The 27,011-nt window shown below is 40.7% G+C and overlaps 4 protein-coding genes across 4 annotated transcripts; 3 read left to right on the top strand and 1 right to left on the bottom strand.

The window, feature by feature from the left end:
- Window positions 1–518: 518 nt before the first annotated feature.
- On the top strand, window positions 519–2,948 carry LOC306775760 (tubulin alpha-1C chain-like). Its single transcript, XM_079266258.1, has 4 exons — window positions 519–643; window positions 1,374–1,596; window positions 1,682–1,830; window positions 1,927–2,948. The coding sequence occupies exons 1-4, from the start codon at window positions 641–643 to the stop codon at window positions 2,896–2,898; spliced, it is 1,347 nt and encodes a 448-aa protein (XP_079122384.1). The 5' UTR covers window positions 519–640; the 3' UTR covers window positions 2,899–2,948.
- A 2,586-nt stretch (window positions 2,949–5,534) lies between these two features.
- On the top strand, window positions 5,535–7,669 carry LOC306775023 (small ribosomal subunit protein eS26). The gene is made up of 4 exons (XM_079265229.1): window positions 5,535–5,623; window positions 6,555–6,732; window positions 6,834–6,964; window positions 7,577–7,669. The coding sequence occupies exons 1-4, from the start codon at window positions 5,621–5,623 to the stop codon at window positions 7,610–7,612; spliced, it is 348 nt and encodes a 115-aa protein (XP_079121355.1). The 5' UTR covers window positions 5,535–5,620; the 3' UTR covers window positions 7,613–7,669.
- Window positions 7,670–11,172: 3,503 nt separating this feature from the next.
- Window positions 11,173–16,788, bottom strand: LOC306797707 (zinc finger protein Eos-like; the record flags this gene model as incomplete). The annotated part of the gene is given in 10 exon segments (XM_079297098.1): window positions 11,173–11,757; window positions 11,759–11,859; window positions 11,862–12,008; window positions 12,579–12,710; window positions 13,012–13,161; window positions 13,257–13,424; window positions 13,652–13,921; window positions 14,208–14,312; window positions 14,407–14,461; window positions 16,709–16,788. Coding segments are annotated over 9 exon segments (1,695 nt in total). The 5' UTR covers window positions 14,444–14,461; window positions 16,709–16,788.
- A 2,363-nt stretch (window positions 16,789–19,151) lies between these two features.
- Window positions 19,152–26,217, top strand: rhebl1 (Ras homolog, mTORC1 binding like 1). The gene is made up of 8 exons (XM_079296348.1): window positions 19,152–19,548; window positions 20,280–20,351; window positions 20,462–20,529; window positions 23,590–23,672; window positions 24,055–24,111; window positions 24,213–24,260; window positions 24,395–24,476; window positions 24,572–26,217. The coding sequence occupies exons 1-8, from the start codon at window positions 19,497–19,499 to the stop codon at window positions 24,662–24,664; spliced, it is 555 nt and encodes a 184-aa protein (XP_079152474.1). The 5' UTR covers window positions 19,152–19,496; the 3' UTR covers window positions 24,665–26,217.
- The last annotated feature ends 794 nt before the right edge of the window (window positions 26,218–27,011 follow it).

Genomic DNA, 27,011 nt, shown 5'->3' with positions numbered 1-27,011 from the left:
ATCAATGGGTATCTAATGTAGGCTATGTGAGGACCAATACATTTTTAGCATCAATGGCTGTTGATTCATTGCTGGAAGCTTGTTAAGCTAGCACGCGAGCCGGCTTTGTTTAAATCGAGTTGGTACAAATTACCCATCTGAATGTAACACTCAGCAGTTATTTAGCTTAGTTTGCCCCACTTGTTTAATCAAAGTCACATATACTGGAACAAATGATTGAAGAAATAGACCAAAAGTGACTTAAATCATGCGTAAAACGGATCTAATGCCACCAATTTGATTGACAGGAAGGAGACAATGAAGTTACTGGGCAAGAAAGCCAGTAGGCGTTCCTGTTCTACGTTAACCAATCATCTACTAGGGCATTGCAGCTCATGCGGCTGCAGTCCATTGTGCAATTTTACTGCGTAGCCCTGCCGCATATGAATGTTCAATTTAACCAATAGGAGACGGGACCATGTCACTCCCGACCAATCGGATTCATCAGCATGTTTCCGCCGGGTAAGAGAGTATAAATAGCCCCACCTAGAAAAAAAAAACGTCAGTTGCTTCTCACACTGGACACATAACGCCCTTGCTGTGAGCGCTAACGTTGCCTTTGTCCTCTTCTAAATCGAATTTTATACAGAATCACGAAAACATGGTGAGTATGAAAGTATTGTGTATCGTGTATTTATTCGTACCGAATTCAACGCTCTGGAAGTATCATTCATCACGTGCCAACCTACCTTAACCGCAGTTATTAATTTTAAAGAAGTAACTGAAATGTAATGTGTAGAACGGTCATTTTAACGGTGATGTTTGTACATTTGGTGTAAATCGAGAGGGCACAGCCCATATTCAAATCCCGCCAATTTCCGGTTTTCATGTCTGCACGTTGACCCAGTTAGTGCAGGTCATCGTGTGGTCAGCCTGAAACATTCCTCATTTTAACCACCAGTTTGAAGAGGCCTTTTATTAAACTGCGACCACAGGCTTTTCAAACTAAATCTATTCACTCAAAGTCTTTCATATTTTATCTTAGACATCAAACTACTTTTTGTATGTATATGTACCTACAGCTGTGTTTGACAATGTTCACCACAGACTGATGGGAAAATGTTCTTTCTTTAAGTACTCATGTCGGCAAAAGTCTCTTTCTGTTCAGAGGGCCAGTGTCTGTGTGTCAGGTTACTGTAGTCATGAGAGCGTGGTATCTGGTTCTTTACAGAAGAGCTGTTTTACCCTCTTCATGTCAGAGCAGTCCTTGACATGTGATGAGTAGCCTTAAGTATCTAATTGGTTAAAATTAGCACAAGAACCAGCAAGGCATGCCCTTCGAAAATATTATTGTAATTACTTTACAATCTTTTTTTCTCCCTGTCTTTCCATAGCGTGAGTGTATCTCCATCCACGTCGGTCAGGCTGGTGTCCAAATTGGAAATGCCTGCTGGGAGCTTTACTGTCTGGAACATGGCATCCAGCCGGACGGACAGATGCCTAGTGGAAAGACCATCGGCGGAGGAGACGATTCTTTCAACACCTTCTTCAGTGAGACTGGAGCCGGAAAACACGTCCCCAGAGCTGTTTTTGTCGACCTGGAGCCCACTGTCATTGGTAAGTGTCATCACTTCTGGCTGAACATTCATTTTGGAAAATGTAAATAGTAGCTGTAACTGATTTAGTATTTTTGTCTCGTCAGATGAGGTGCGCAGTGGGATTTACCGCCAGCTGTTCCACCCTGAGCAGCTGATCACTGGTAAGGAGGATGCTGCTAACAACTACGCCCGTGGACACTACACCATCGGCAAAGAGGTCATCGACATAGTGCTCGACAGGATCCGCAAACTGGTGGGTAACATGATATCAGAGGATCCTTTCTTGAATTAAAATAAAATGACATGACTATCTCATATATAATCTCTGGTTCTCCCTCTCTTCCTTCAGTCTGACCAGTGCACCGGCCTTCAGGGCTTCCTGGTTTTCCACAGCTTCGGAGGTGGTACCGGCTCTGGTTTCACTTCTCTGCTGATGGAGCGGCTGTCTGTCGACTACGGCAAGAGGTCCAAGCTGGAGTTCTCCATCTACCCAGCTCCCCAGGTGTCCACTGCTGTGGTAGAGCCGTACAACGCCATCCTGACCACCCACACCACCCTGGAGCACTCTGACTGTGCCTTCATGGTGGATAACGAGGCCATCTACGATATCTGCCGTAGAAACCTCGATATCGAGCGTCCCTCTTACACCAACCTGAACAGGTTGATCAGTCAGATTGTGTCCTCAATCACTGCTTCCCTTCGTTTCGATGGCGCCCTCAATGTTGATCTGACAGAGTTCCAGACCAACTTGGTGCCATATCCCCGTATCCACTTCCCTCTGGCCACCTATGCCCCCGTCATCTCTGCTGAGAAAGCTTACCATGAGCAGTTAACGGTGTCCGAAATCACCAACTCCTGCTTTGAGCCAGCGAATCAATTGGTAAAATGTGACCCTCGCCACGGTAAATACATGGCTTGTTGCCTTTTGTATCGTGGTGATGTGGTGCCCAAAGATGTTAATGCTGCCATTGCCACTATCAAAACCAAGCGCTCCATCCAGTTTGTGGACTGGTGCCCCACTGGTTTCAAGGTTGGCATCAACTACCAGCCCCCCACTGTAGTTCCCGGTGGAGACCTGGCCAAGGTCCAGAGGGCCGTGTGCATGCTGAGCAACACCACTGCTATTGCAGAGGCCTGGGCTCGGCTTGACCACAAGTTTGACCTGATGTACGCTAAGCGTGCCTTTGTTCACTGGTATGTGGGTGAGGGTATGGAGGAGGGAGAGTTCTCTGAGGCCAGAGAGGACATGGCAGCTCTGGAGAAGGATTACGAGGAGGTTGGAGCCGACAGTGTTGGAGACGATGAAGGAGAAGAGTATTAAACAGACATGCATTCCTCTAATTGATCTGTGGCAAATAAAGTTTGTTCATTGACTGAACTAATTGTTTTTTCTCTCTTTAATACACTTAAGTTACATTTAACTTTTCTCTAAGCTGGGTTACACACATTTGATAGTGACTTTCATTTACTACAGAGATCTTGCTCACTTTCGTTACTTGGGGGCAGTGGTGTTCAACAGAACTGGCAAACTACTCTAAAATTTCAAATTGTTGTAGGTAGTTTACAGCATCCAGTGTTTTCAGTGTACTATTTGCAGGGCTCTCATTTACTCATTGAAAGTGTCATTTGTGCTTCAAATGAGAAGAACCTCGGTCCGTTTTCTTTTTAAATACTGTGGTATTCACTGTGGCTCAAGGGAGGGATAGGGTGTTGTCTCATACAAGGAGACAGGTGGTGGTTAAGTGTGTGTGTGTGTGTGTGTATGTATATATATATATATATATATAAAATCTTTTTTACCAGACGAGACTGAATGACACAATCACGGAATAAATCTGGATGTTTTGTAAAGTAAAAATTTAGAGGCAATAAAATGTACATCTTTTTTTAATCTGGTTTAAGTTTTATTTTGACCAGGTTTGGCTACAACTGCATTTAATCAAAATTATTTAAATGCTCTAAAACAGATTAAACAAAATTATGTGAATACATTTTTATTGCACTTTCAATTGTCCTCTTACAATTGGCTTTTTTTTATATCAAGGCTAAACTATTGGGTAAAAGTGTATTCCGAATACAAGAGTTATCAAAATTAACTCATTGTACATTTTCCTTTTTTTGCATGAGAACAATGCACAACCAGTGTTCTGAGTTCATCTGCAAACACAAAGGCAAAAAGAATTTCAGCTAAAAACCTCTTTAAAAAGCCACATTACACTGCTGAAAGAACAAGGGAGAAACAAAAAACAGCACCTCTGGAGAGTGCTCTTCTCAATGTAAGACATGGCGTTAAGAACCATTTTTTCTCCATGTCACAATCACAGGTTTATCGCACTCCTTTTGGTAAATAAATACATTTAGGGTTGCATATTTGCCTCTGACAATATTTTGCTGAAAAGATGTGCACTTCAAAACTATACAAAAACACTGACGCATACACACAAAGTGCCCTCATGTGTACAAATGTTGAAGTCTTATTTGGCTCTCAAGCATAACGGGCCCTAAATATAATGCAGCGTGGAACAGAGTGGACACTTTTCTACACTGAAACATACATTTAACCATGAAAACATCCTAACCCACCTCCTGCTGCTACTCTATTTACTGTATATCAATCTGGAGATGGAGAAACCTTACAACATAGTTATTGATTTAAACAAGATAAATCCCAGCCTTCAATTTTCTGCTTGCTCACTCTGTTGCAAAACATACACAACTCTCATTTAAAACCACCTGGGTGCTAAACAGCATTGCATGAGAAACACCACAGGAAGATACAGTACAGTGACACTCATAAGCTTCTTATTTGCCTTCTCTATTTGGTGTATCAGCTCTCAAATCAAAGCAGCAGAATAACAGTAAATGCATGTAAATCCCAGTGAAAATAAATGGTTTCACAGTGTAGTACACCACAGTCTCAAATGTAACCGAAATGTAACTCTAGTCTTAAGAGACTGAAGAGCAAGGTGAAACCAATAAACTGACTTTACAGTAGCGATGGATTACAGTTTGAAGTATTTCAACAGTAATATAAAGTATTTTCTGGAGACGCATTTTAGACTCCTATATGAATCTTCTTCAGCTTTTTAACCACACATTGGACATTGTTGCTAATTAAAACAATGACAGCAGGAGTTATAACTCCTAAATCGTTCACGCGTCTACCGCAGTTGAATTTGTGTCTCATCAACCAAGTTATTAAAGGCACAGTGGAGAAAATATTCAGTCTGCACAAACATTCCTTAAAGAGACAGGAAACCGCACACACAAGAACCTCTCAGAGACACTCCGCATCTACACAGCGCTGCCCCACTGTTTGACCATGCATTTGAAATGAATGGCTGCTTTAAATACAAGAAAAACACATTCTCAGACCACCCAGGATGTTTTGGAAAATGACCAGCTGTAATGTGCAATAATTCAGCTGCACGTAAATATCTGGTCACCAATCCCTACTATTGTAAGCAAACCATGGATGGAAATAAACCATCTGCCATTTTCACTTAAAGGTAAAAAATACGAGGCCAATAAAACACAGTAAGTTTGTTAAGTTTGTCATTAATTGAGTACTGAACCTCACTTTTCCTTTTAAAATGTATTTATTTGCCAGACGATGTTTATTATATTTGAACACACTTTGATCAATACTGTCGAGTCTATGTGCAGAGCTGAGGAACATAGGTGGGCTTGTATTATTGTACAGCGCTGCTCGTCTGCACCGCCTCTGTGACTACAATGATTGCAGTAATATAGCACTCCGCTCACTCGGGTGACGCTGGTTTGAAACCTAGACCTCCCTGATATCCCTCCGCGAATAGAATGGTATTAGCACGGTATTAGTGTCATTTCCTTGAAGAACACATGTGTAATTTAGTATTGTTTGAACCGATAATTAATACACATAACGTTGTATGTAATAAAAAAATAATTAAGGACATCGACGAGCTTATATTTCTGATAAAAAATATTTGGAGGGCGGAGCGGATGGCACTACTTCTCGCAGTGCAGCCTCTTCCGGTCCTCTTTCCAGCTTCCCGTGCAACATGGTGAGTGTGTTTCGGTGGTTGTCGTGTAGCAAAAACAGAATAACCTCTCGTTTTACCGGAATAGTCACACATGCTTCGCTCTTATGCGGTATTTTAATCACATTACTAAACTACAATGTGGGGGATAAGGCTTCGATGTCACTCAAGTATATTAAAAATGAAGTCTGGGCCTAATGCTAGCTGTTAGCATGCTAACCGTTTGTGTGCATGTGTTCCTGAGAACCATCGAAGGGTAACGTTAATGTTAATGTGCGGAGAAAAACAGCGAAGCCGTGTGGATTCAATACATTACGATGATGTACACTAATCCGTCAGTTGAATGAAATGTAAAGCTTTAAATGATGTAGGTTTTAGTATTACGTGTGTAATACTGTAATGTGTAATGGCAGCCGGCTCGAGTCCCCGCAGCCATCACATGCATGCGATGAGCTAACGTTAATGTATTCAAGTGTACAAGATACAGAAGTTAATGGGTAGTAGTCGCTCCACCAAACTGATGAAGCTGTTTTTTATTAGCATGGCGAATTGAACTACTGAAGTGAGAGGGTTTATCTTTTTGTTTTCCTTTTCTAAAGCCTGTGGAGAACGTGTAATACTCTGCAACAATTAAGTGATCTGGAAATGTAGTTTCTAGGGTTGGTTATTTTTTTTAAACTAGTATGGGATATATTCTTTGTAAGATATCTAATCATTAATGTACCTTCAGGAGACATGTGTTTTTAAAAATCAAATATCTTCTTAAATGTCATCTAAACACAAGTACGAGATGTGTCTAAATGGCTTAAACACTAGTTTTCACTACACTAGTGTTTAATACCCAATGCTGCGTACACTTTCTTATGTACCAAAGACAACATTGAGGTTCAGTACCCAGCCCAAGTTGTCTGGCTGTAGTTTGTAATTCTTTCTAACTGTAGCGTTTGTTTCACAGACCAAGAAAAGGAGGAATAACGGTCGTGCCAAGAAGGGCCGTGGCCACGTGCAGCCCATCCGCTGCACCAACTGCGCCCGCTGTGTGCCCAAGGACAAGGCTATCAAGAAGTTTGTCATCAGGAACATCGTGGAGGCGGCGGCCGTGAGAGACATCTCAGAAGCCAGTGTCTTCGACTGTAAGTGTATTGGTTTCTGCTGTCAGACTATTAATACGTTGTCTTTGTAGCGTCACCCTGGTGGCGTGTCCTCATTTAAACCTCTTATTTTCCCTCCGCAGCTTATGTTCTACCCAAACTCTATGTGAAGCTGCACTACTGTGTCAGCTGTGCCATCCACAGTAAGGTGGTGAGGAACCGCTCTTGTGAGGCCAGGAAAGACCGCACCCCACCACCCAGGTTCAGGCCCGCTGTGAGTACCTTCTACTGTTTACTGTCAGATCTGTTTAGTGAAGCTCTACAAAGTCCTAGTCTTTGACTAGTAATAGCAGAAGAAGCACAGGTGAAACTAATAACATTAATAGATAGATAGATAAACTTTATTTATCCCCAGGCGGAAATTAGTTTGTAGCAGCAGCAATTTACAGAGTAAAATATAATGTATGGAATGCACAATATCTACAGTACAATAAAATAACAGAGCAGATATTGAATTGAAGGAATAGATTAATAAAAAATAAGCTAGAATATAAACTAGAAATGCACAGTATATACCATGAATATAGTGGTATTAATTGAATAAAATTAGCAACTAGTAAACTAAACAACCTGGACAGTAGAGCCAGGATCACCAACAACAAGCAACAGTCGTGTAGCGTTGTAGTCATGTGAAGGACGACGATCTGGCCCGAGGTGTTTTATTATAGGTGGTTTTGTCACCTTCAGTTTGTCGGGAAGTGGCATACCTCAATGCAATGAAACAATTTAACTTATTACTACACCTGTGATTTACGTGTCACATTGGCCAGTGAGAAGGGTCTATGTCGGATGTCAATTAAAAAAAATGTTCTTCCTTTTTTTACAGGCTGGTGCACCAAGAGCCCCTCCTAAGCCCATGTAAAGCAGAATTTGAAGATGCTGTACATCTGAAGAATAAATTCCAAAGTCTTTGCAAAAACTTGAATGTGTGAAGCTCATTGTTCTCGACGAACCATCGCTTGTGTAGTGTTAGGAAAGACAGGCCTGTCGAGTATTTTATTTGGAATAGACTTTCTTACAGTACAAAACTTACAGTAGTTTAAGATCGAACTATGCAAATGCATAATTACATTATGATACATTTAAAAAAAGCTCTGCAGTTATTTAAAGCGATATCGGACCATTTACAGGATGGGAAGGTTAACAAAGATGGTGAAGTTGAAGGGAACAAATGGTGCAACAAGAAACATTTGAACACAATACCACAAGTAGAACTTTTCTGAATGATAGTATTGAAATTAAGTTCATTTGGTTGTCCTTGTATCTAAAAGGGAAGGTGGCTGCGGGTGTTTGAGCGAACGGCATCGGTATCACGAGTCAGGCTTAGAAGCACATTACTGTAAGGTGTTGCACATGTGAATAAAAACAACTTTAAACTAAAAAATATAAATTCTGCAGAGGATTAGCCACGTCATTAACTATTTTTGGACAGTATTTGTCAATAAAATAGCTGAGGAGTCGGGTAAACAGTTTTACATATTATATATCTAGGTCTTCGGCTCCTGGCAGTCTACATCACCAAAATAATTTAAGTCTTCCGATAGTCAATGGGTTGTGAAAATGAACATGGTTCTGGCCACGGTCATTGATTTGTGGTATTATTTGTACTCTAATAATAATAATGTGGAGCTGTTTAAAATGTGCAGTAACAACTGACGAGTTACACTTTACACTTCAAATGTGACTATTTTAACTGTTGCGAAAAGGAAATGTAGAAAACACCTCTGGCCAAAGGCACAACAGTAAAGTCTACTACAAATTGTGTCCATACAAGCTGTTGCCTACAAGTAAGATGTAATGGGTCGAAGCATTTTCTCCTCATGCAAACAGACATCACAATTTGATTTGTTAATGAATAATTTAAAGTCACACATCAATGTTCTATAGATCAGGTTGCAGGAACATACATCTCTCAATCTTCTGTCCCGGGATGATTTAACAGCCTATATATTAAGGCAAGATCATTTTATCATTAAATGAAACTTTGGAAGAGAATATACCGGTAATCCACTTTAAGAGTGATGTACTGGCGAGAATATAGCCACAATGCATCGACACTCTTAACTCAATACAGTGATGTGCACCAAAGTCAGCTTTCTAACCATTAAAAATAAAAGCAGCTTAACTTTAGAACTTGTATCAATTCTTAAAACAAGTCAGTTGAGTTAAAGAAATTTTAAATATTTAATTTGATCTTTTTGAATTGTCTTCTGCAAAACTAAGTGGAGATAACTCCCGAAAAAAAGACAATTAACATCTACACGGTTTTACTGACAGATGATGAAAAGAGAAAATATTATGTTGCATCTTCTTCCTAATTCATACTATATGTACAAATGTTTATTTTTATTTCATTTACCACTGTGAGAGAGGAAAAGTGCGCAACAGTAGAAAGTAGTGGTTCTTTGGTTCAGCCATGGGGGAACCATCATTTGGTGCTATACCAAACCACACTCACGATCTAAAAATGTATTCCTCTAAATAAATACATTTCAGAGCTTCTGTGCATTTCGACCACAACTTAAAAATGTGCGACTCTATACAGGGCTGAGTTCAGTTTATGACGGAACCATGACCGTAAATATCCATTTAAAGCTGGTTCAGTTGGTTTCCTCTGAAGAGCAACATAACATAGCAACATAGCCTTTAGGACGTCAGTGGATCCAAACTTCATCATCTACAACTGTCCTGTTCATCAATACAAATTAGGGATTAATTTTTATACCCAATTCTGTAACCAAGAGATAACAAATTAGCCTGTTTAGAAGTACGACTTAATGTGCTAAAAGTCCAATATAAACAAAGTTTCTACAACGACGTCTATTGTTTTAACATGTAAACGGATAAAGACAGAATCAAAAGCTGACCATGTTATTACATTTCATTTCTGCACCATATTACCACAACAGGATATATTAAAGACCACAGCCAACAAAACCCATTTGGAAATACACACCATGTGCTCCAAGTAAATTCAAATAAAATATATTTTTGGGGGATTCAATCTGAGGACGGCAGTAAACCACCACTCCGCACTGCACTCATGTCATAGCAGCATGCGCCAAACGCCATGCACAGCTAGTCTTTGATAAATTAGCAGAATAAGTTCTTTGCCAACACATTGATGAAACTTAACTGTTGAGGAATAGCAGGATGAAAATATTGTGCAACGCTAGAAGCCAGAGACTGAGCCTAAAAAAACAACTTGAGTAAGCGAGTTATTTTGTAACTCATGATCTCCAACATCTCTCACGATAATCTGACTCAAGATACGACGGTCATGTCCTTCAGTGTGGTCAACAAGGTGTGATCATGGTGAGGAAAGGCACAATACAACGAGAGAACACCAGAATCCTTTAAGAATAAACAGATTAGTGTTGGCTGGCAGTTTGATGTTGTTACGAAATGGAGAATATGAATTGACTCTTAACTCTCCAGTAATCTCTGAAGTTGTGGCAGTGATACTCGTATTCCTTTTCATTCCATCAATTCTTCTCACACTTTAAGAGATATGTTCAGGTCATTAATGTATTCAATAAAATAGTTTAATATAATCTGTCAGGGATCAGTGCAACAAAAGCAGTCATAGAAAAGAAAAACAAACATTTCAAACACGGCATTCACACAAAGGCATTCATTTTCCACTTATTCAATTTACTTCCATAAAACAACGGGTCTGTCACGTGCTCCCCTTTTCTCTCTCTCTCTCTCTCACACACACCCTTTAAAAACAAAAGTGCATTTCTAAATCCCGAACAACCCCTCAAACACATCGGTTGGACTTGGACCTGGTCTTTGAGTTTGGTCTGCACTATAAGAATTATAAAAAGCAATCGATTACAGAATCCAACCCACATTGGAAAAGATCTTTGCTGAACGGAGCGTTTGTTGGGGAATCATTGCGTTGAGTAAGTGCTTTTAGAACAAGTCATTAAAATACAGATTCCATTGTAGGTGAGCCTATAAACTTCAAATTATTGTCTTTTATGTGTTATCTCTGTTAAAGTGCACAAGTAAGGACAGTTTTCAGGTTACAGACAAAAGTCAGATTTGTCGACTAATTTCTGCATCAGGTTTGAATCCTGAATTCTGGAGCAAGGCACATCTGCGGATTTAAAAAGTGCATTGGCTCTTCATCTACTTTATAACATATTGAATTAAAAGTGCATCTTAAATAGATGAATTGTTTAAAGTGCATTAAAGATAACAAGGACCTCTATTGTAATTTTAGAAAACACACATATGAGCTTGCCAGTAATGCCGTTACATGCTTACTGTGCCAGTTTAAAATATTCATATCACTTTCATGTCATCAGTGTCTTCTTTAGTGTGCAGACCAAACCCAGCCGGGTCCTTGTCTCAGTGTATAAATAGCTCTAGCTTAAGCAGGTTGACCCCCCCCCCCCCCCCCCCACTTCATCCTCAGTCAAGGATGTGCTCACCACGGACAATGTGTGAAGAAAATTCATAGCGGTCGTGGCTGCGGTGGCCACAGATGTTGCACTCAAAAGGCTGGCGAAAGCCGTGGCAGCCCATGTGGATGGTAAACATGACATGGTCCAGGAAAAGCACACGACAGTGCTCGCAACGGTAAGAGTGCACGGCTCGCCCCTCCCCGTCTACGACCCGAAGCGACTCCCTAGAGTTGGAGGGGGCCGCTGTAGGCGAGCTGGGAGTTGGCGCAACGCCAGGGGGCCATAGGGCAGAGTGGCCTCCATCTTCTCTCTTCACCTTTGTGTCTTTGGTGTGGCTGGGGCTGTGTCTGCTCCGACTCCTGTGGTGTGCAACGGGAGGAGGTGCTGCATGATGGTTGTTGGAGAGTTGAAGATGGTGGCCGTTGTTACTGTGCAGGGTCAGAGTCAGAGCTGTGCTGTTGCAAGGCTCGTCTGGCATGCTCTCTGTATCCGTAGAGTCCTGGCAGCCGTTGCTGGGTGAGGGTGCGTGACTTCGGCTCGCGGGCAGATCTTCATGACCCTCTGCTGCCTCCCTCCCCCCGACGCCTCCCAGCCCAGCTCCAGTCCCTGAGCAATCCATCCTCGGGCCTAGAGCGGCAGAGATGTGAATGGAGCTGTGGACCGGCCTGAGTTCCGATAAAAATACCCCTCCTCCTCCATTTCCTGCCACGCCGGTGTATTCTCCTCCCAGACCAGTGAAGTGCGGGGTTTCCAGGTCACCTGTGGGCATCTCCCCGTCTTTATCCAAACCAGCGCTGAGCTCATAAGGTGCATCTGCAAGGTTGAGCTGTATGTGCTTCTGTCCTGCAATAAAGAAACACAATCTTATGATACTGTACTACGGAAGTCTGGGGAGAAAGAAATTACATGGGCAGGCAAACTGCCTGGGTAAATTAACAGCCAGCAAAATTATTTGGATTCATTCTGGATGCCAACGTTAGATTGGAGGTGATGATGAATGAGTTCAAACTTAAAATCTAGTTTTCATTTAATTTCCGTCCAAAATGGAAGTATTGTATTTATATTACTGGACAAACGTGTTCCTCCTGGACTGGAGTCAATACAATGAAAAAGCATTTGAATTATGGTACTTTTGTGTACAATACGGTTTATCACTGTTAACTTGTTAACTGTCTAATTATACTGTTTGTCTTGTTTTCACTGTTCTTCTGCAGCAGCTTTGTGTAACTGCAATCAATAAAGGAAAGTTCCTCATTCACTTGGACATTTGGTTTGAATCTACAGCCAATCACAGCTGAGATAAATAAATCTGTAGAAGCCTGAGGTCAGTACTATTGTATGTGGTATCCAATTCAACCAATTAAATCTGCTTTCAGTGTCCTCTACTTGTCCACACTGAGACCAATTGCTCACCTACAAATTTTTGTGGTGTGGATCTCTTGCGTTTGGTGATGCTGTTGGCGAGCCGATCGATAAATGCCATCTTGTCTGAGGAGGGTTGCAGTAGAGAGTCTGGTATAAACTCGAGCTCTCTCATCTCCTCTCCTGCAGAGTACAAACAAATTGTAATGTTATTTTGGGGGTTTTCCTATTACCCAGACAGCATTTATCCCAAATGTTTAAGTTGTATGCTGCTTTTCAACATTTGGACAGAAGAGAAACTAAGTGAGGGGTTGTGTACATTACCGTGTTACGGATGTAGACTATATTTCTACACTAGATGCCTCTACAATCCCTTTGGAGACTGATATTTACGACACCATTTTATAATTTTTCGGTTACTGTCTTATCTGAGAAAATGTTGTTCTTCTGACGTGTCATCTCCGTGAATGTCATGAAACCGTACCTGGATTCTGTACACAGGAGGGCTGATGCGACTCCAGGCTCTGTAAGTAGCTGTGGCAGCGCTCACGGTGCTCCTCCAGGGCGTTCTGCTGCTTGTAACTACGGCCACAATAACTGCACTTATATGGCTTCCCTACAGTTGGAGAGGACACTAGGGACAAGTGGGAAGACGGCATTAGTATTGTCACATTATTTTACACTATCATAAGAAAACAAATCAATTATCAGGCTTTGAATACGTCCTACCTGCATGAGTGCGAATGTGGCCAGTGAGCGCATCTCGTCTTCGACAGGCGTAGCTGCAAAAGGGACATTTAAAGGGCTTCTCCCCAGAGTGCAGCTTGATGTGGCGGAGCAGGTTACCCTTTTGAGTAAAGGAGGCGCCACACTGATTACACTGGAATGGTCGCTCACCTGAGGATAGATAAAACCTGTTAACCCAACTTGTTTGATTGATCTATAGTGTCTGCTTCATTTGGCCTCGTATGTTGTTGTTCTTTCACTCAAATTCAAGGCATTCAAAATATTATCCATCATCAGAGCAGCTTTTTTTTCTGCGACTCAGTCTTGAGTAATGGCCAGGGAGTTCAACTCTGCACAACCAACATTTTGTTCAGTTCTTGTGTCAACTGATCAGTCACCTGTATGGCTGCGTTTGTGCACCATGAGAACATTAGGCCCAATGCAGATCATTCCACAGATGTCACACTTGATCTTTCCATTGGGCAGTTTGGCAGCTCTAGCTTGCATGGTTTCAGGATTGGTGAGCTCCCTGTAGCCTCCGACAGCCTCGGATCCCTGCTCTGGACCTCCATCCTCTGGACCTCCATCCTCTACCCGCTCCCCTCTTTCATCTTCAGTACTGCGACCGGGGTCTTCATCACTGTACAGCTCCACTTTAATAGAGTTGGCTACAGACACACAGGAGCAAAGATAAAGAAGGCCCTAAATCAGATTACATGTAATTTATCAACAGTAGGAATGCCTCTAATTGATATTAGATGTATCAAGTGAAATCTGAATAATAAATGAATTATACAAATATCTGTATATCTTTGCACAACATGTGACATATCACAGTCAGATTATTCATTGGGAGCTAAAACAGAAGTGATTTGAGGAATAATTAAGGTTTTGGGATTTGATGAACCATCACATCGTCTGTTTTGTGGGATTCACACTTATTCTTTCACTGACCACTGAGGGAGCGACAAGGGGAGGTCTCCTTGCTGTTTGGGGTGCTCACTGTTGGCCCTCCAAGGGCCCCAGAAAACTCTCTTTCCATTGACGAATCTCCACTAGCTGCAACCAAAAAGTAAACAAAAGCAGGATGTCATTTGAACAACATACCAACTAATGAAGGCAAGTATATCTGTGATAGAAAAACAATTCCTACCTGATATGCAAGACTGGCCATTGCAGTCAAAATCCATATTAGTTGAAGCTGAATACTGAAATGACAGTTATGTAAGATGTTAAGCTTTAACTGAATTATCTCTCTAACCCACATGTGTCAAACTCAAGGCCCGCCACATCATTTTATGTGGCCCGCGAATAAAAATATATATATTTTTTTTGGACAAATAATTAAAAGTTAGACTTGAAAATAAAAGTATGATCATGTTGTCTGTGTACCGACACCGATATCACAACAGGTGGACAGGAGAGGCAACAGCCCGAAAAGAGGTTTTCCAACAATTGAAAAAGATCGACAAATAATCACAAAATGTCCACGAAGAGAAAAATTGATGCAGAGGGAAGAAAATGTAATGAAAGATGGGAAAGTGAATACATGTTTGTGCTTGAAGGAGAAAACGTGTCTGTCTTCTGTGTTATGAGGCGTGTCGGTGATGAAGGATACAATTCACGTCGGCATTTTGACACCAAACACGGAGCTAAATTTAGCCTCCAAGAAAAACATCAAACTGTCCAAGAATTAAAAGGCAGACTGCAATCACAGCAGAATATATTTACACAGCTACAGCCCAGTGTATGCTGAAGGTATGTGAGCAGTGCTCCGACCAGATACAGACTTTTACAAATGTCAGTTTGTGAAGAAACACCATCGCAGACCGAGTTCATGAACTAGCCGCAATCTAACAACACAGCAGCTAAGAGACGAGCAGGTACTTGTGTTTTTAATTAGCTGTTGATGAAAGCACAGACAACACGGATACAGAGCATCTATCCATGTTCATCAGACCTGACTCTCAGTGAGGAGCTCTTGGATGTAGCTGCCATGCACAGGACGACGACAGGGAGGAACATTAGTGATGCAGAGAGGTGACACAAACAGCTTTGAACAAAGTTAATGTAATAACTTGTGTTTGATATTTGTCTTTGTTATTTTCTTTCATAGTTTGATCTTTTATATAGAGTCATGTGGGTTTCTTAACCCTCAATTAAAATGATTTGTTATAATAACAGAAATGTGTTTAAATATAATTTTTCATTTATATAACTGCTTGTACAATATTTGTACACTTGAATAAACAATAATCAAATGCAGAGAGAGTTATTTAACAATATTTTAGGAGAAGTTAGTTATACAGTCTTACAGTTACAACCGGCCCTTTGAGGGCGACCGTGATGCTGATGTGGCCCAGAGTGAAAATGAGTTTGACACCCCTGCTCTAACCCATTGACCCAAAAATAACAAAACATCACGTCAACCACTCCCATAACAACAGGAAAACATACAGGTAGAGGTCCAATTGAACACCACATTATGAAATGAAAACCCCTGGTGCACGTCAAGTTAAATTGGTATTGCTTCAGGCATAATTCAGAGGGGTTCACGATAAGAATACGAAAATGATATCAAACACTTTAAATGACCCAAAAAAGTCATACGAATGGCAGCTAACTATCATACATTATGAACTGCAACCATATTTAACTGTAACACTTGCTCCTAACGCGAACAATAAATGTGTTGAAGATTAGTGTTAGCTGAGTTAATTAATCATAACAGAACATATTTAGGCGTTACTACAAGCTAAGTAAGCACCAGCTCGAACCACCGATCAGCTGATTGACTACCTTTAACGTGAGGTTGACCCATGAAAACATTGATAAAGTAACTTGATGTTAAACCTAATCTAGCGTCAGGCTCATCGTGAGACTAATCAGTCGAAAAGAAAGCTTGTTTACTTTGACGTTTACATGACGGTGGCGTTGAGGTAACCTAAGTTTACAGGTCGGCCTCCATGGCTAACGTTAGCTTCCTGCCTGTGATAGAAATCACCGTTAGCCAAGTTAGCTAAACTCAACACTGCAACCAGTCTGCCATCCTCGACAGCTAGCGTCAACTAAAAAGCATGGCGCAAAGTTACAGCTCAGTAATATGGGCAAAGGCGCAAAGTAAACAACTGACGTGTGACATCAATTGACTGCCTGACGCTACATTGGACATCTACCTCGTCTTGTTTATCTGCTAGCACAACAAACCAACGTTAGCCTGAATTGTGCTAGCTAGCTAGCTAGCCACCACTCAATGTTTCCTAAACGGTTGCTATGGCACCCACCCCCTCCCCAATGCTATGGCTAGCCAGCTAGTTGTTAGCTAGCTAGCTTGTGCTCTCCCTGAAGCCCTGAAGCACTCACGCGGACGGTTACAACTCAACAGAGACAGTCAATGATGTATATAAAAAAGTGTTTTTAAAGTTGTTCGGTTCTCTCAGTTACTGTTGCTTTACCTGTCCCTGTCAGTTAGGTTATTCTGTGTTTTCATCTGCCTGTTTATGCGGCAGCATCTCTCGGCAGCGTTCACCTCCAGCTCCAAACAAGTTCCGGTTAACCACAAGCAGTGAGTAGTATTAACGCTGCACGAGCCACCAATCTGCATTAAATCTAACATTGGTGAACTTTTATTCAATACGTAACGTTACACATACACACAATATAATACATGATGACTGAGCTGTGTTTTAATAAAGACAGCTGTTCTTAAAGCTGCAGTAGACAACATTGGTTTCTGTGACAGTTCACAAGTTTTTAGTAAAATGACCAAATAGTCTTTATAGTGCATCAAGAGGAACTCAACAGTTATCTGTCCCATCTTTTACTTTGTTTAATGCAGTGTTGAGTCAAAAGTAGTGCTTGGTATCATTGAAATGTTTTGATATCAATGGCAATACAATACCTCAGTTTCGGTCCCAAAAAAGCCTACCAAAGTTATATATATCTTTCAACAGAACCTCCCTTATTTGTGCTGAATGAGTCAAACTTATGAAGACCATCAGTTTCATTATGTCTTAACAAAAGCCAGTCGTGCAAGAACTTTGCTTGAAGATTTGCAAAATATTAGATAAGTCTGGAAATATTCAGTTAAAGAATAAGTCAACACATCTTTTGCTACTCAACAGTGTTCAATAGTCTGTGGTGTTTTGAGCAATACCCGAGACTATTGAAGCTCCTTAATCAGCAAATGTTTAACAGTCTGAAAATGTAAGTGGCTGCGGGGATGTTGCTGGCCTCTGCATGCTGGTGGTGCCTTCAGCACAGACTTAAAAAAAACACATTACAAGTCAATACAATAGTTAAGATACATTTACGCTCACTGTTGCCTGTTCAAGACATCCATCACATTATATGTGTTCCAAGAGGTCACTAGATATATATATATATATATATATATATATATATATATATATATATATATATATCTGGACTTAAATGGACTTAAAAGCATTTACTGACTGAAACCAAGTACTCTTGATTTCATAAACAAGAGGTAGGTGAATGTATATTACTGATACATTTTTTTTCTTTGGTCTTATTTAATTACTTGAGTTGGCTAAGAAAACTCCATTTCACATGGTTCCAAGTCGAGAACTAAGACAATAAGCCATGGTACTTTTAAGAAATTGTGTTCACAAATAAGTATGCTCCTCTTTCACTTTTATCACCAAAAGAGATTTAAATCACATTTCCTTTAATACATGTTGGCGCAATCGGAAAATTTAATGCGTAAACAGATATACAATATATGCGTATTTGGTAGTATTTGTCTTCCGGGTAGACGGTATGGTCAGATAACGAAAGCATACAGTAGACATTGGCCCAATCCCAATGTCCCCCCCCCCCTAAACCCTCAAACCCTGAACCCTCAAGGACTTACTGACGTCACCAGCTAAGTGGGTGAGTGTGAGAGACTGTGAGGGCTTGAAATGGTGCAAATCGGAATGGGACAGCCCTTTACCGCAACATATGACGTTACCATGAAAACGACAAAAAATATGATGTATAATTGTAGGTATTTATTTTATATTTTGTACTCCCTGATGTGAACGTCGTCAGGCTCTTTTCTCACATGATGAGAGGTAACTTCATATCATCTATTTACTCGTTTTTGTCAAAACAGCTTCAATGACTAAATCAAATATTTGATGAATAAATATCCTCTGATTTCATGTTTGTTTTTTGTTTCATCTTTAACCCTTAATGTTTCTGAGTAAATGTATTATTACTGGCTGAACACACGTGAGCCTCCTCTTTGTTAACCTTTTTTTTACGCCTTCATGCGTCCACTGGTTACCCAGTGTTTAACGTCACATTGCAATGATTTGTGGGTAATTCCCTTAGGCTAAATCAGCATACCATGCTGATTTACGGAAAGGGTTCATAAAGGGCTCAAAATGTCTGCGAGAGAGCCCTCAAACACTTGATGCTTTGACAGTGGGACATCCTAAACCCTCACGGACTTCGCGGGAGCGTGCATCAAGTGAGTCCGTGAGGGGGACATTGGGATTGGGCCATTAAACTATTTAACTTCTGATTTACTAATCCTAACAGCATCTTCTCAGATGGGTTTTCTGGGATCAAAATCTGTTCAGATGACGATGTGACTGAATATCTGTCTGGATTATTTTTAATCACATTACATTAACCTAAACTTCCCTCTTCCATACTGTTGTCTACTGAATCAATGGAAACCCAGACTTGTTGATATGAAGGACCCTGGTGATTATGGCCTGCAGGTCTCTCTGGAACAGTCGGGTCTGTCCGACAGAAACAAGCTGGCACGCGCAAAGAGTGACCTCTGCTGTACACATGGTCCAGAACGCACGTCTGTGTCTGTTATGACGTATCCCCTGGTTTTACGACGGTGTGCTTACACAACACAACATGACAGTTTCCGTCACTTTGACTTGCAAATCGTAACCGCGTTGAGCGAGCGTTTTATTTTCGTTTTTTCAATTTGAACGTCAATTTCATAATTTCAAACTGCCGATCGATATCGATTACGATATCAGATACAGGAAGATACATTTTTTTTATTTTTTTTAGAAAAGTACAAGTTGTACTTAAACTCTTAAACTTCCAGCGCGAGGCCCAGCAGAGAGCTCGAGCGGGGCAGCTCTGAAAAGTTTGTTGTTGTCACGTGATGTGAGACGAATGTGGCGATAAAAGTTTGCTTACAGAGTAAAAGTAGGTGGCGTACTTTAAATAGGATAAAACATATTGAACACAGCATTTACCAGAATGCCTCAACCGAAACATCGAAAGATTGCCGTTATAGGTTACAGATCAGTCGGTGAGTAAACACGAGCTCGTGCACAGCTAATGTGAGTCAGCTAGCATGCTAACAGGCTAACGTCCTGGCTTTGTTTTCCTCTTCGCTCTCTCACACTTACACCAGTAACGCTGTATTACCCGTGTTCGTGTGTCTTTGTGCTACGTGTGTTTGACGAGCAGTCGATTACTAACTTACACGTAAACCAACTATGTTGTTGTGAAGCTAAAGTCTCCTGTTACTAACGTTGAGTTAGTTGTAACGTGTACTGGGTAAACTCATTTAGCGCTGACGTCCTGTTGTGGAGCCAAATGGTGCTTGTCGAAACTAGTAGTCTCGCATGTTTAAACAAAAGTACAGCGTTTAAGAAAGTTTGATATATATGTGCAACCATGTTCGACCTCATTCGAAGTTAATACCACTCGTTATGAACTTAAATTATATGAGCGATCAGATTCTGTGTTAGCTGTATTACATGTATCTGTACTGCCGTTCAGTTTCTATTATCACACAATTGTATGTTGTCTGATTGTGTCACATAGTTGATCCTCTAGCGTCACAGAATTTAGAAGCTCACATATTTCAGTAGACTATAATCATAGCTATCACATTGTGTCTAAATACTACAGCGGCCACATCTTTGATGATGCCTTAACCATGTGTTACTAGTGTTACGTAGAGGATTGTTATAAAGAACAAGTATTACAAAATGGTAGTTAAACAACCCTATTCTGTTTCTTTGCCCTGCACAGGAAAGTCATCTCTTACGATACAGTTTGTGGAAGGACAGTTTGTTGACTCCTATGACCCCACCATCGAAAACAGTATGTTGGATTAGATTGTTTATAAAGATGTTGCAGCCAAAACAAAGTCACACAGCTTTTCGCTTAATGGAAAGAAATGTTTCCTAAAACTAGTTCATCCCTCTCCTCAGCCTTTAACAAACTGGTCAACGTGAACGGTCAAGACTTCAATCTTCAACTGGTTGATACAGCTGGACAAGTAAGTTGTTCATTTAGTACCATCATATCTGACACACACACCAAACGCTTGGTTTTAAATCAACACTTGCTCTCATCTGAACGGATCTGTTAAACCCTAATATTTAACCTTAGGATAAATCTTTGGTTTGTTTAGTTGGTGTTAAGCAAAACCCAATTTAGCGTTTGTCAGACAGTTAATGTGACAAGTCAGCGTTAACTGTAACTGTGCTATCTTAGGCTGGAATAATGGCGTGTACTCTGTCAGATTGACAAGTTGTCTATTTTAATTGAAAGTGTTTATTCTAGAGCAGGCATGGGCAAACTACGGCCCGCGGGCTGTATCCGGCCCGTTGGGCGTTTTAATCCGGCCCGTCAAATATTGGTACAGAATTGTCAATACTATAAGGGCTGGGCAGTATACCGGGTTTTTTTCCCCGTATGATATGAATTCTTCACACACCATCATACCGGTGCATAGCCGAAACAATTGCCGTCTGCTTTCAACAGGCAGCTAAATGTATTTTTTGCTGCTATTTCTCTGCAGTCAGAGCTAGTTGTCTTGTATGTATGGAGTGGTCTCACCGACGTCACGATCTCCTTAGTTACGAGGTCGGTCGGCCATGTTGGAGTACATACAGATCCTACATGGCGGCGCGTAAACAAGGAAGTGCGGCGAAAATACCATACTTTGAATCACTGGATAGTGCATCAATGGTTCGCTACCTGGCCAAATTGAAGGTTATTGGTAACTTGGATCCCTATACATGAGTGCAGATCGTTTCAGTGCCGATCCTACTTATCTTCCATCGGTAAACTACGCCAACATCTACACGTATCTCGTGAACACCCCCAGTCCTTACACAAAAGACGAGTTGGAGTGCTACAAAGGGCTCGACGCTTATAATCAGTTTGTCAGTGGATGGGTCCGAGACGTCAAAGCAACGGTCGTCGAGAATTCTCATCTCGTCATTGGAAGAGTAAATATATACAGATCTGGTCCGATATTTAGCAATATTCAATGTTTACTCAGCGCAAACAGACACGTGTGTTTGTTTACATTGTACGTGCACGTCATTGTGTGCGTGTGTGTAGGAATTCACTTTCAACTAACTCCTAACTTCATCCCCCCCCACACATATATATATATATATATATATATATACATATATATATATATATATATATATGTATATATATATATATGTATATATATATATATATACATATATATATATATATATATGTATATGATCTGACCTGACGTTAAACTCATATCAAGCAATGCTGAGGCTGCATCTCTGTGTTTCGCCTGTTGTACACGCTCGACACGTCTCTGGCACGGACTGCTGTCACGGGCCGATGAAGCTTCGGTAACCTTCTCATGTCCAAGTTTAATTTATATTTCCTTTATTAAATACTGTTCACAAACGAATTTGTAAATAAAATCACTGACCACTTATAAAGTGATCCGCACATACTCTAGTGTACGCCAAATTCCATTCCTTTATATCTCGAGAGATGCGTGACAGCCATTTCTCGCGACGTCGCTTGGATAGCTCCTTCGTGTCATTTCCTTGATGTGTAATGACCGCTGGCAAACGAAAGAATGATTTCTTGTCTATCAGCTCTGCTGCCACAACCAAAGACAGCACAAAAGTTCACCACCGATAGGTGATGCGACTCAGCCGTGCATGCCAGTGGCTTTGTGTGTACTCCAACATGGCCGACAGCTAAACTGTGACGTCACACGAGACCACTCCATAGAGAGAGAACTCTATTCATGGTCATAACTTTATACCACAAACAATTAGCAACCCACAACTAACGCTCTTTAACAGAGAAAAACACCACAGCACACAACAGTCTGTGACGCATAAACAATTTGTAACACTAATAATTGTACATTTATAAAATTTCACCGCCGAACTGCATGCTGGGTACAGCTCGCTCGCGAGCCTGCTTGCTAGCACAACAGTCTGCTAACAGCTGGGAGAGGCGCGTCGCTCCAGTAACGTTACATTAAAGAACAGAACAGAGCGATGCAGGATGAACAAAGGCAGACCGGAGATGCACCGATAGAGGTTGACACATATGCAACGCTGATTACCGTAATATGCGTGGTATTTGTTATAAATGTACTTTTGGTGCAAAGAGGGTGATAAGAAGCTGTACAGGGAGGGGCTTAGGACCCAGGGGAATGTAGGTGAAGGAAACGGGAAGAGACGGAAGACACGCCACGCCAACAGCTGTTCACCGCTCGTCACGATCCTGCAGACCAGTGATGCTCAACTGGTGGTTCGTCGCGGACCCGTTTTCAGTGGCCTTTGCTTTATGCAGCGGCGTTATTCACGCTCCTTTCCAGCATTTACGGCACTTTGTTCAGATGTGCAGGAAAAACACCGACCAATGCGTTGTAAATCATGGCACGTGATGCAGTTTAACCAATACAATAATGGTATTCTGATACGTTTCCTAATGCCAGTGAGATGTACCCACACCGTGACACAAGGGGGAGAGACAAGGAAAGACTACAGAGCAGAGCTCTGACAATGTTAGATGTGACAGTCAAATATTTGTATGATCCCTTCAAAGAATCAAGCTGCTAAAAAGACCACAGTCATTAACCTTTACATGAGAAACTCCGTGTAAAAAATGACTGCTTAATAAGTAAGTGCATGATAAAATATGCATTTATGCAATAAAAACATACCGTGTACGATCCCAGTTAACTGATGATCACCTCAGATCTGTTCTGAGAATTGTCACACCCAAACTGACACCAGACGTTGACGCACTGGTTAAAAAGGGTGACCAGCAGCACTGTTTCCACTGGAATTAAATGCAAGTTACTTTTTAGGTCATGGCTTTTACTTGTAATTTATATTAGTTCACACAAACACACTCCATTCATCTGCTCCTGGCCCGGCCCGTCTGTCAAATTTTAAAACTCAATGTGGCCCCCGAGCCAAAATGTTTGCCCACCCCTGTTCTAGAGGCTATAGTCTTGTATGTCTGACTCTATTTAATGTTGCGTTTGGTAATAGTCATACCCAATAAGATATCTCCCCTCTGTCTGTAGGATGAGTACTCCATTTTTCACCAATCCCACTCAATGGACATCCATGGTTATGTCCTCGTCTATTCAGTGACTTCCAATAAAAGGTAAGTTGGTGGTTGTGTTTTTACATCTGTATGAATAATGAGGCACATGCTGTTAAAGTCTTAATACACTATATTAGGGAGACAACATTATATGTCTTAAAATTGATGCCAGCATTGTGATCTAACTTACAGACTTCATAATACAAACCACAAAGATTTACAAGGGTTAGACCTGCTGTTGTTCACATATACCATCAGTGTATATTGCATATAAATACGTTTATAATGTTCCATTTGTTGTGGTTTTGGAGTTGTAGTCAACTTCATTGTGTGCCTGTTTGCCCATTGCTCAAACAGAATATTCCAAAGTGTTAGTAAGTAACATACAGGCTAGACTTACACACAGACTACTCTTCTCACCACAGTGTCTGTCTTTGTTCAGTTTTGAAGTTGTGCAGAATCTACATGACAAGCTGCTAGACATGGTCGGAAAGATTCAGTAAGTTTAGTTGAATCCTCAAAATTCAATGCTTCCAAAATTCTCTCTTTTTTGTTGTGCGACAAGTGTTTTTGTAACTATTTCTTCATTATTATTTTTAGGGTCCCAACTGTTCTTGTTGGGAACAAAAAAGATCTCCACATGGAAAGGTAATCAAGATTATTGAAAGTGTTTCGAGTATAAACCACTTTATGTCCGAACCAACAATGCATTGCCTGTGTAGCCAAATATAACACCAAAGGTGTTTTCTGTAAGTGAACTTTCGGTGACATTTTTTTCCCAGAGTTATCAAGCCAGACGAGGGAAAGATTCTTGCTGATTCCTGGGGCGCTGCATTCATAGAGTCCTCCGCCAAGGAGAACGAGGTAATGCCGGAGGTCTCGCTGAATACCAACTATATACCAACAATATTCATTCTGACACACATTCACACTCTGATGACAATATTCTTGAAATGCAGACTGCTGTGGAGGTTTTCAAGCGGATCATTTTGGAGATGGAGAAAGCTGATGGGAATGGTCCCCCAGAGGAGAAGAAGTGCGCTGTGATGTAAAGAAGTCTGTCCCAGGACATCAGAAAAGCTCATTTGCTGAAGACCGGAGCCACAACGTCACCAGCTCGCCAATCGTGATCTCACCGACACCCAAGACACCGCAGTGGAACTTTTCTGCTCAAATGTGATATCTTATTGATTTACATAGCAAGGAGACAGTTGTTAAACTATCCCACTAATTGTAACCTACGGCCAGAAGTTTCTAAGAGCAACATTCATCTTTGTTTTAGACAAAGAATAACAGTCGGTGAACACTTTCTTTAAATATCGAAACGTTATCTATATTTTGGCAAAATCTGGACTTTTCAACCAACTGCTCAGAAAACATAATAATATTGCCAAACACATTGGTCCCAATTCATTACATCTTCTTTTTTTTTTGTGAACATACATTAATAACTACACACCTCTTTTGGGTAGCTGAGTTAATGTACATGTAGGGCTGGTTAACTTTATTAAGGACTGGTATTATTTCGACAGTGATGGAGAGTCAAAGTTCGCATTGCTTTAAATGTGTTAAAATGTCGGTTTCTCTCACAAATGGTGGATTTCCTTTTTAACACCCTGGAATGAGATTTCACACAAGAAGTTTCACTGGTTTCACGGTTCTTCTCGCTATCATTTTTTTTATCAACTCCTCTTCGGGTACCTTTTTTCGCCAATGAACTTCTGAACTGCGTCTTCACGATGTAGAAATCTATTTGTAAATCTAACGACTCGCATTTTAAGCTCTTCTGCTGAGCAGATTAGACTAATCCTCTGTTTCATACAGTTAAACTTCTCCTTAGTGACTGTAATAAAGATGTTATCTTATGGACAACCCTCAGAGAAATTTAGTATAGATTGAAATAGATCTTTGATATTTACCAGTTATGGCCTTCTTTTATACAATAAAAATAGAATGTTGGGAAATGGTTTGATACTATTGGTTATATTTTGCGTGGTGCAGGTTTGCTCCAGTTTCCTAGTATATTCTTAAAAATGCGTAATAATTATGAACATTGTTGAGTTGCAATTTTTATATTGCATTTAAACACTGCCCAAAACCATTTAAGTGGCTGGAGGCTACAGAGTTACATTAGTAATCGTTGAGCTCATGGATTTGATGTGATGCTTCATGCAGGCTTCGCAGAACCAAGCCAGGAAGGCATGCAGTCCATTTAATTAATATTGTGGATTTGCATGATCACTGTCACAAGCTTGAGATCCTTAATGACTTCTTTAGATCCTGTAGCCTTACAAAGACACAATGTGGGTTACCCCCTCAATCCTGATGTACCTGTAGTGGGTAGTTGCTTTGCTGAGTAAGTTGATTGATTGATGATGGTTGAACAGAAGCTGGTGATGCTGTGTCTGGTGCCTTACAGTTCCTCAAACTCCCTCATCTGCTTCCCTTTAGGGCTCGAGGTGCTCTTAATGGTTATTTTTCTCCTGTTGACTTGATACCATGGTGGTGGTGTGCACATGAACACCAATATGCCCTTGTGGGTCGATGTTAAATTCAGAAATCTTGCTGTAAACAGTTTTGTATATAAATAAATCTGTTACTCATTTGATGTGCTGATTTAGTTATTTAGGTCGCTAAAAGTTAACAAAAAGCAAGGTCACCCACAGTATATTGCTGCATATGGCTGATGTAATATGATAACTTCCCACACATTACTGTGAAGAAATATAGACACACACCGCATCACTTTATGGTCTACTTTGGACATTAAATTGTGGTGCAAACCAGGTGAGGAATCATTTTATCATTGCTTACAGACATTTACTGATGGCTCAAAATGATCATGGAGGAACGTGAGTTTATATCACACAATTTCAAATGAATTTACAGAATAGAACCACAAATGATCAGTCAGTACAGCTCAGATGATGGCAGCGATTGTTTGTCTTCAGTATGGAAGAAGTGACACCAGACAGGGTTGCAGGTTTTAATTCTGCAGTAGTTCAGTCAGTCAGTGAAGATCTAATGTTTATTTTTAAATTAAAAGTAAATTCACAAGTATGTGCGTATTGTAATATATCTGGAAATGCTGGACACGTAGCCTATACGCACTGTGTCAAATATAATGAAAGAGTAAATTGCAACAATGGGTGAGAGAAGCCGCATGAGAATGGAATTCGGAACAAATGGAGATAAGGTGTGCGGAACTCATAGTCTCTTAACAGTTCACTTCACATTATAGGGAAACATCCAACCGGTTTCTGTGTTCATTGTCAGGTGCCAGAAACTGTAGAGCATGATGTGCTGGTTAGTTGCAGGAGATATGAATCACAGAGAAAGGACATGTTGGAAGAAATTAAAAGACATGGGATAACATCAGGAGCAAGAGTAAAGAACATA

The sequence above is a fragment of the Melanostigma gelatinosum genome (genome assembly GCF_949748355.1).
Source record: "Melanostigma gelatinosum genome assembly, chromosome: 3".
In the NCBI taxonomy this organism is placed as follows: Eukaryota; Metazoa; Chordata; class Actinopteri; order Perciformes; family Zoarcidae; genus Melanostigma; species Melanostigma gelatinosum.
Note: the sequence above shows the minus strand (reverse complement) of the source record. Positions and strands in the feature narration are given on the sequence as shown.

Bases quoted from the DNA above. Each gene is read 5' to 3' on its own strand.
- LOC306775023 (XM_079265229.1), top strand. The intron at 6,733-6,833 runs GTAAGTGTATTG...TTCCCTCCGCAG, and splicing joins AGAAGCCAGTGTCTTCGACT to CTTATGTTCTACCCAAACTC. The intron at 6,965-7,576 runs GTGAGTACCTTC...CTTTTTTTACAG, and splicing joins CACCCAGGTTCAGGCCCGCT to GCTGGTGCACCAAGAGCCCC.
- rhebl1 (XM_079296348.1), top strand. From the start codon at position 19,497: ATGCCTCAACCGAAACATCGAAAGATTGCCGTTATAGGTTACAGATCA. The intron at 20,352-20,461 runs GTATGTTGGATT...CCCTCTCCTCAG, and splicing joins TGACCCCACCATCGAAAACA to CCTTTAACAAACTGGTCAAC. The intron at 24,261-24,394 runs GTAATCAAGATT...TTTTTTTCCCAG, and splicing joins AAAGATCTCCACATGGAAAG to AGTTATCAAGCCAGACGAGG.
- LOC306775760 (XM_079266258.1), top strand. The intron at 1,597-1,681 runs GTAAGTGTCATC...TTGTCTCGTCAG, and splicing joins CCTGGAGCCCACTGTCATTG to ATGAGGTGCGCAGTGGGATT. The intron at 1,831-1,926 runs GTGGGTAACATG...CTCTTCCTTCAG, and splicing joins TCGACAGGATCCGCAAACTG to TCTGACCAGTGCACCGGCCT.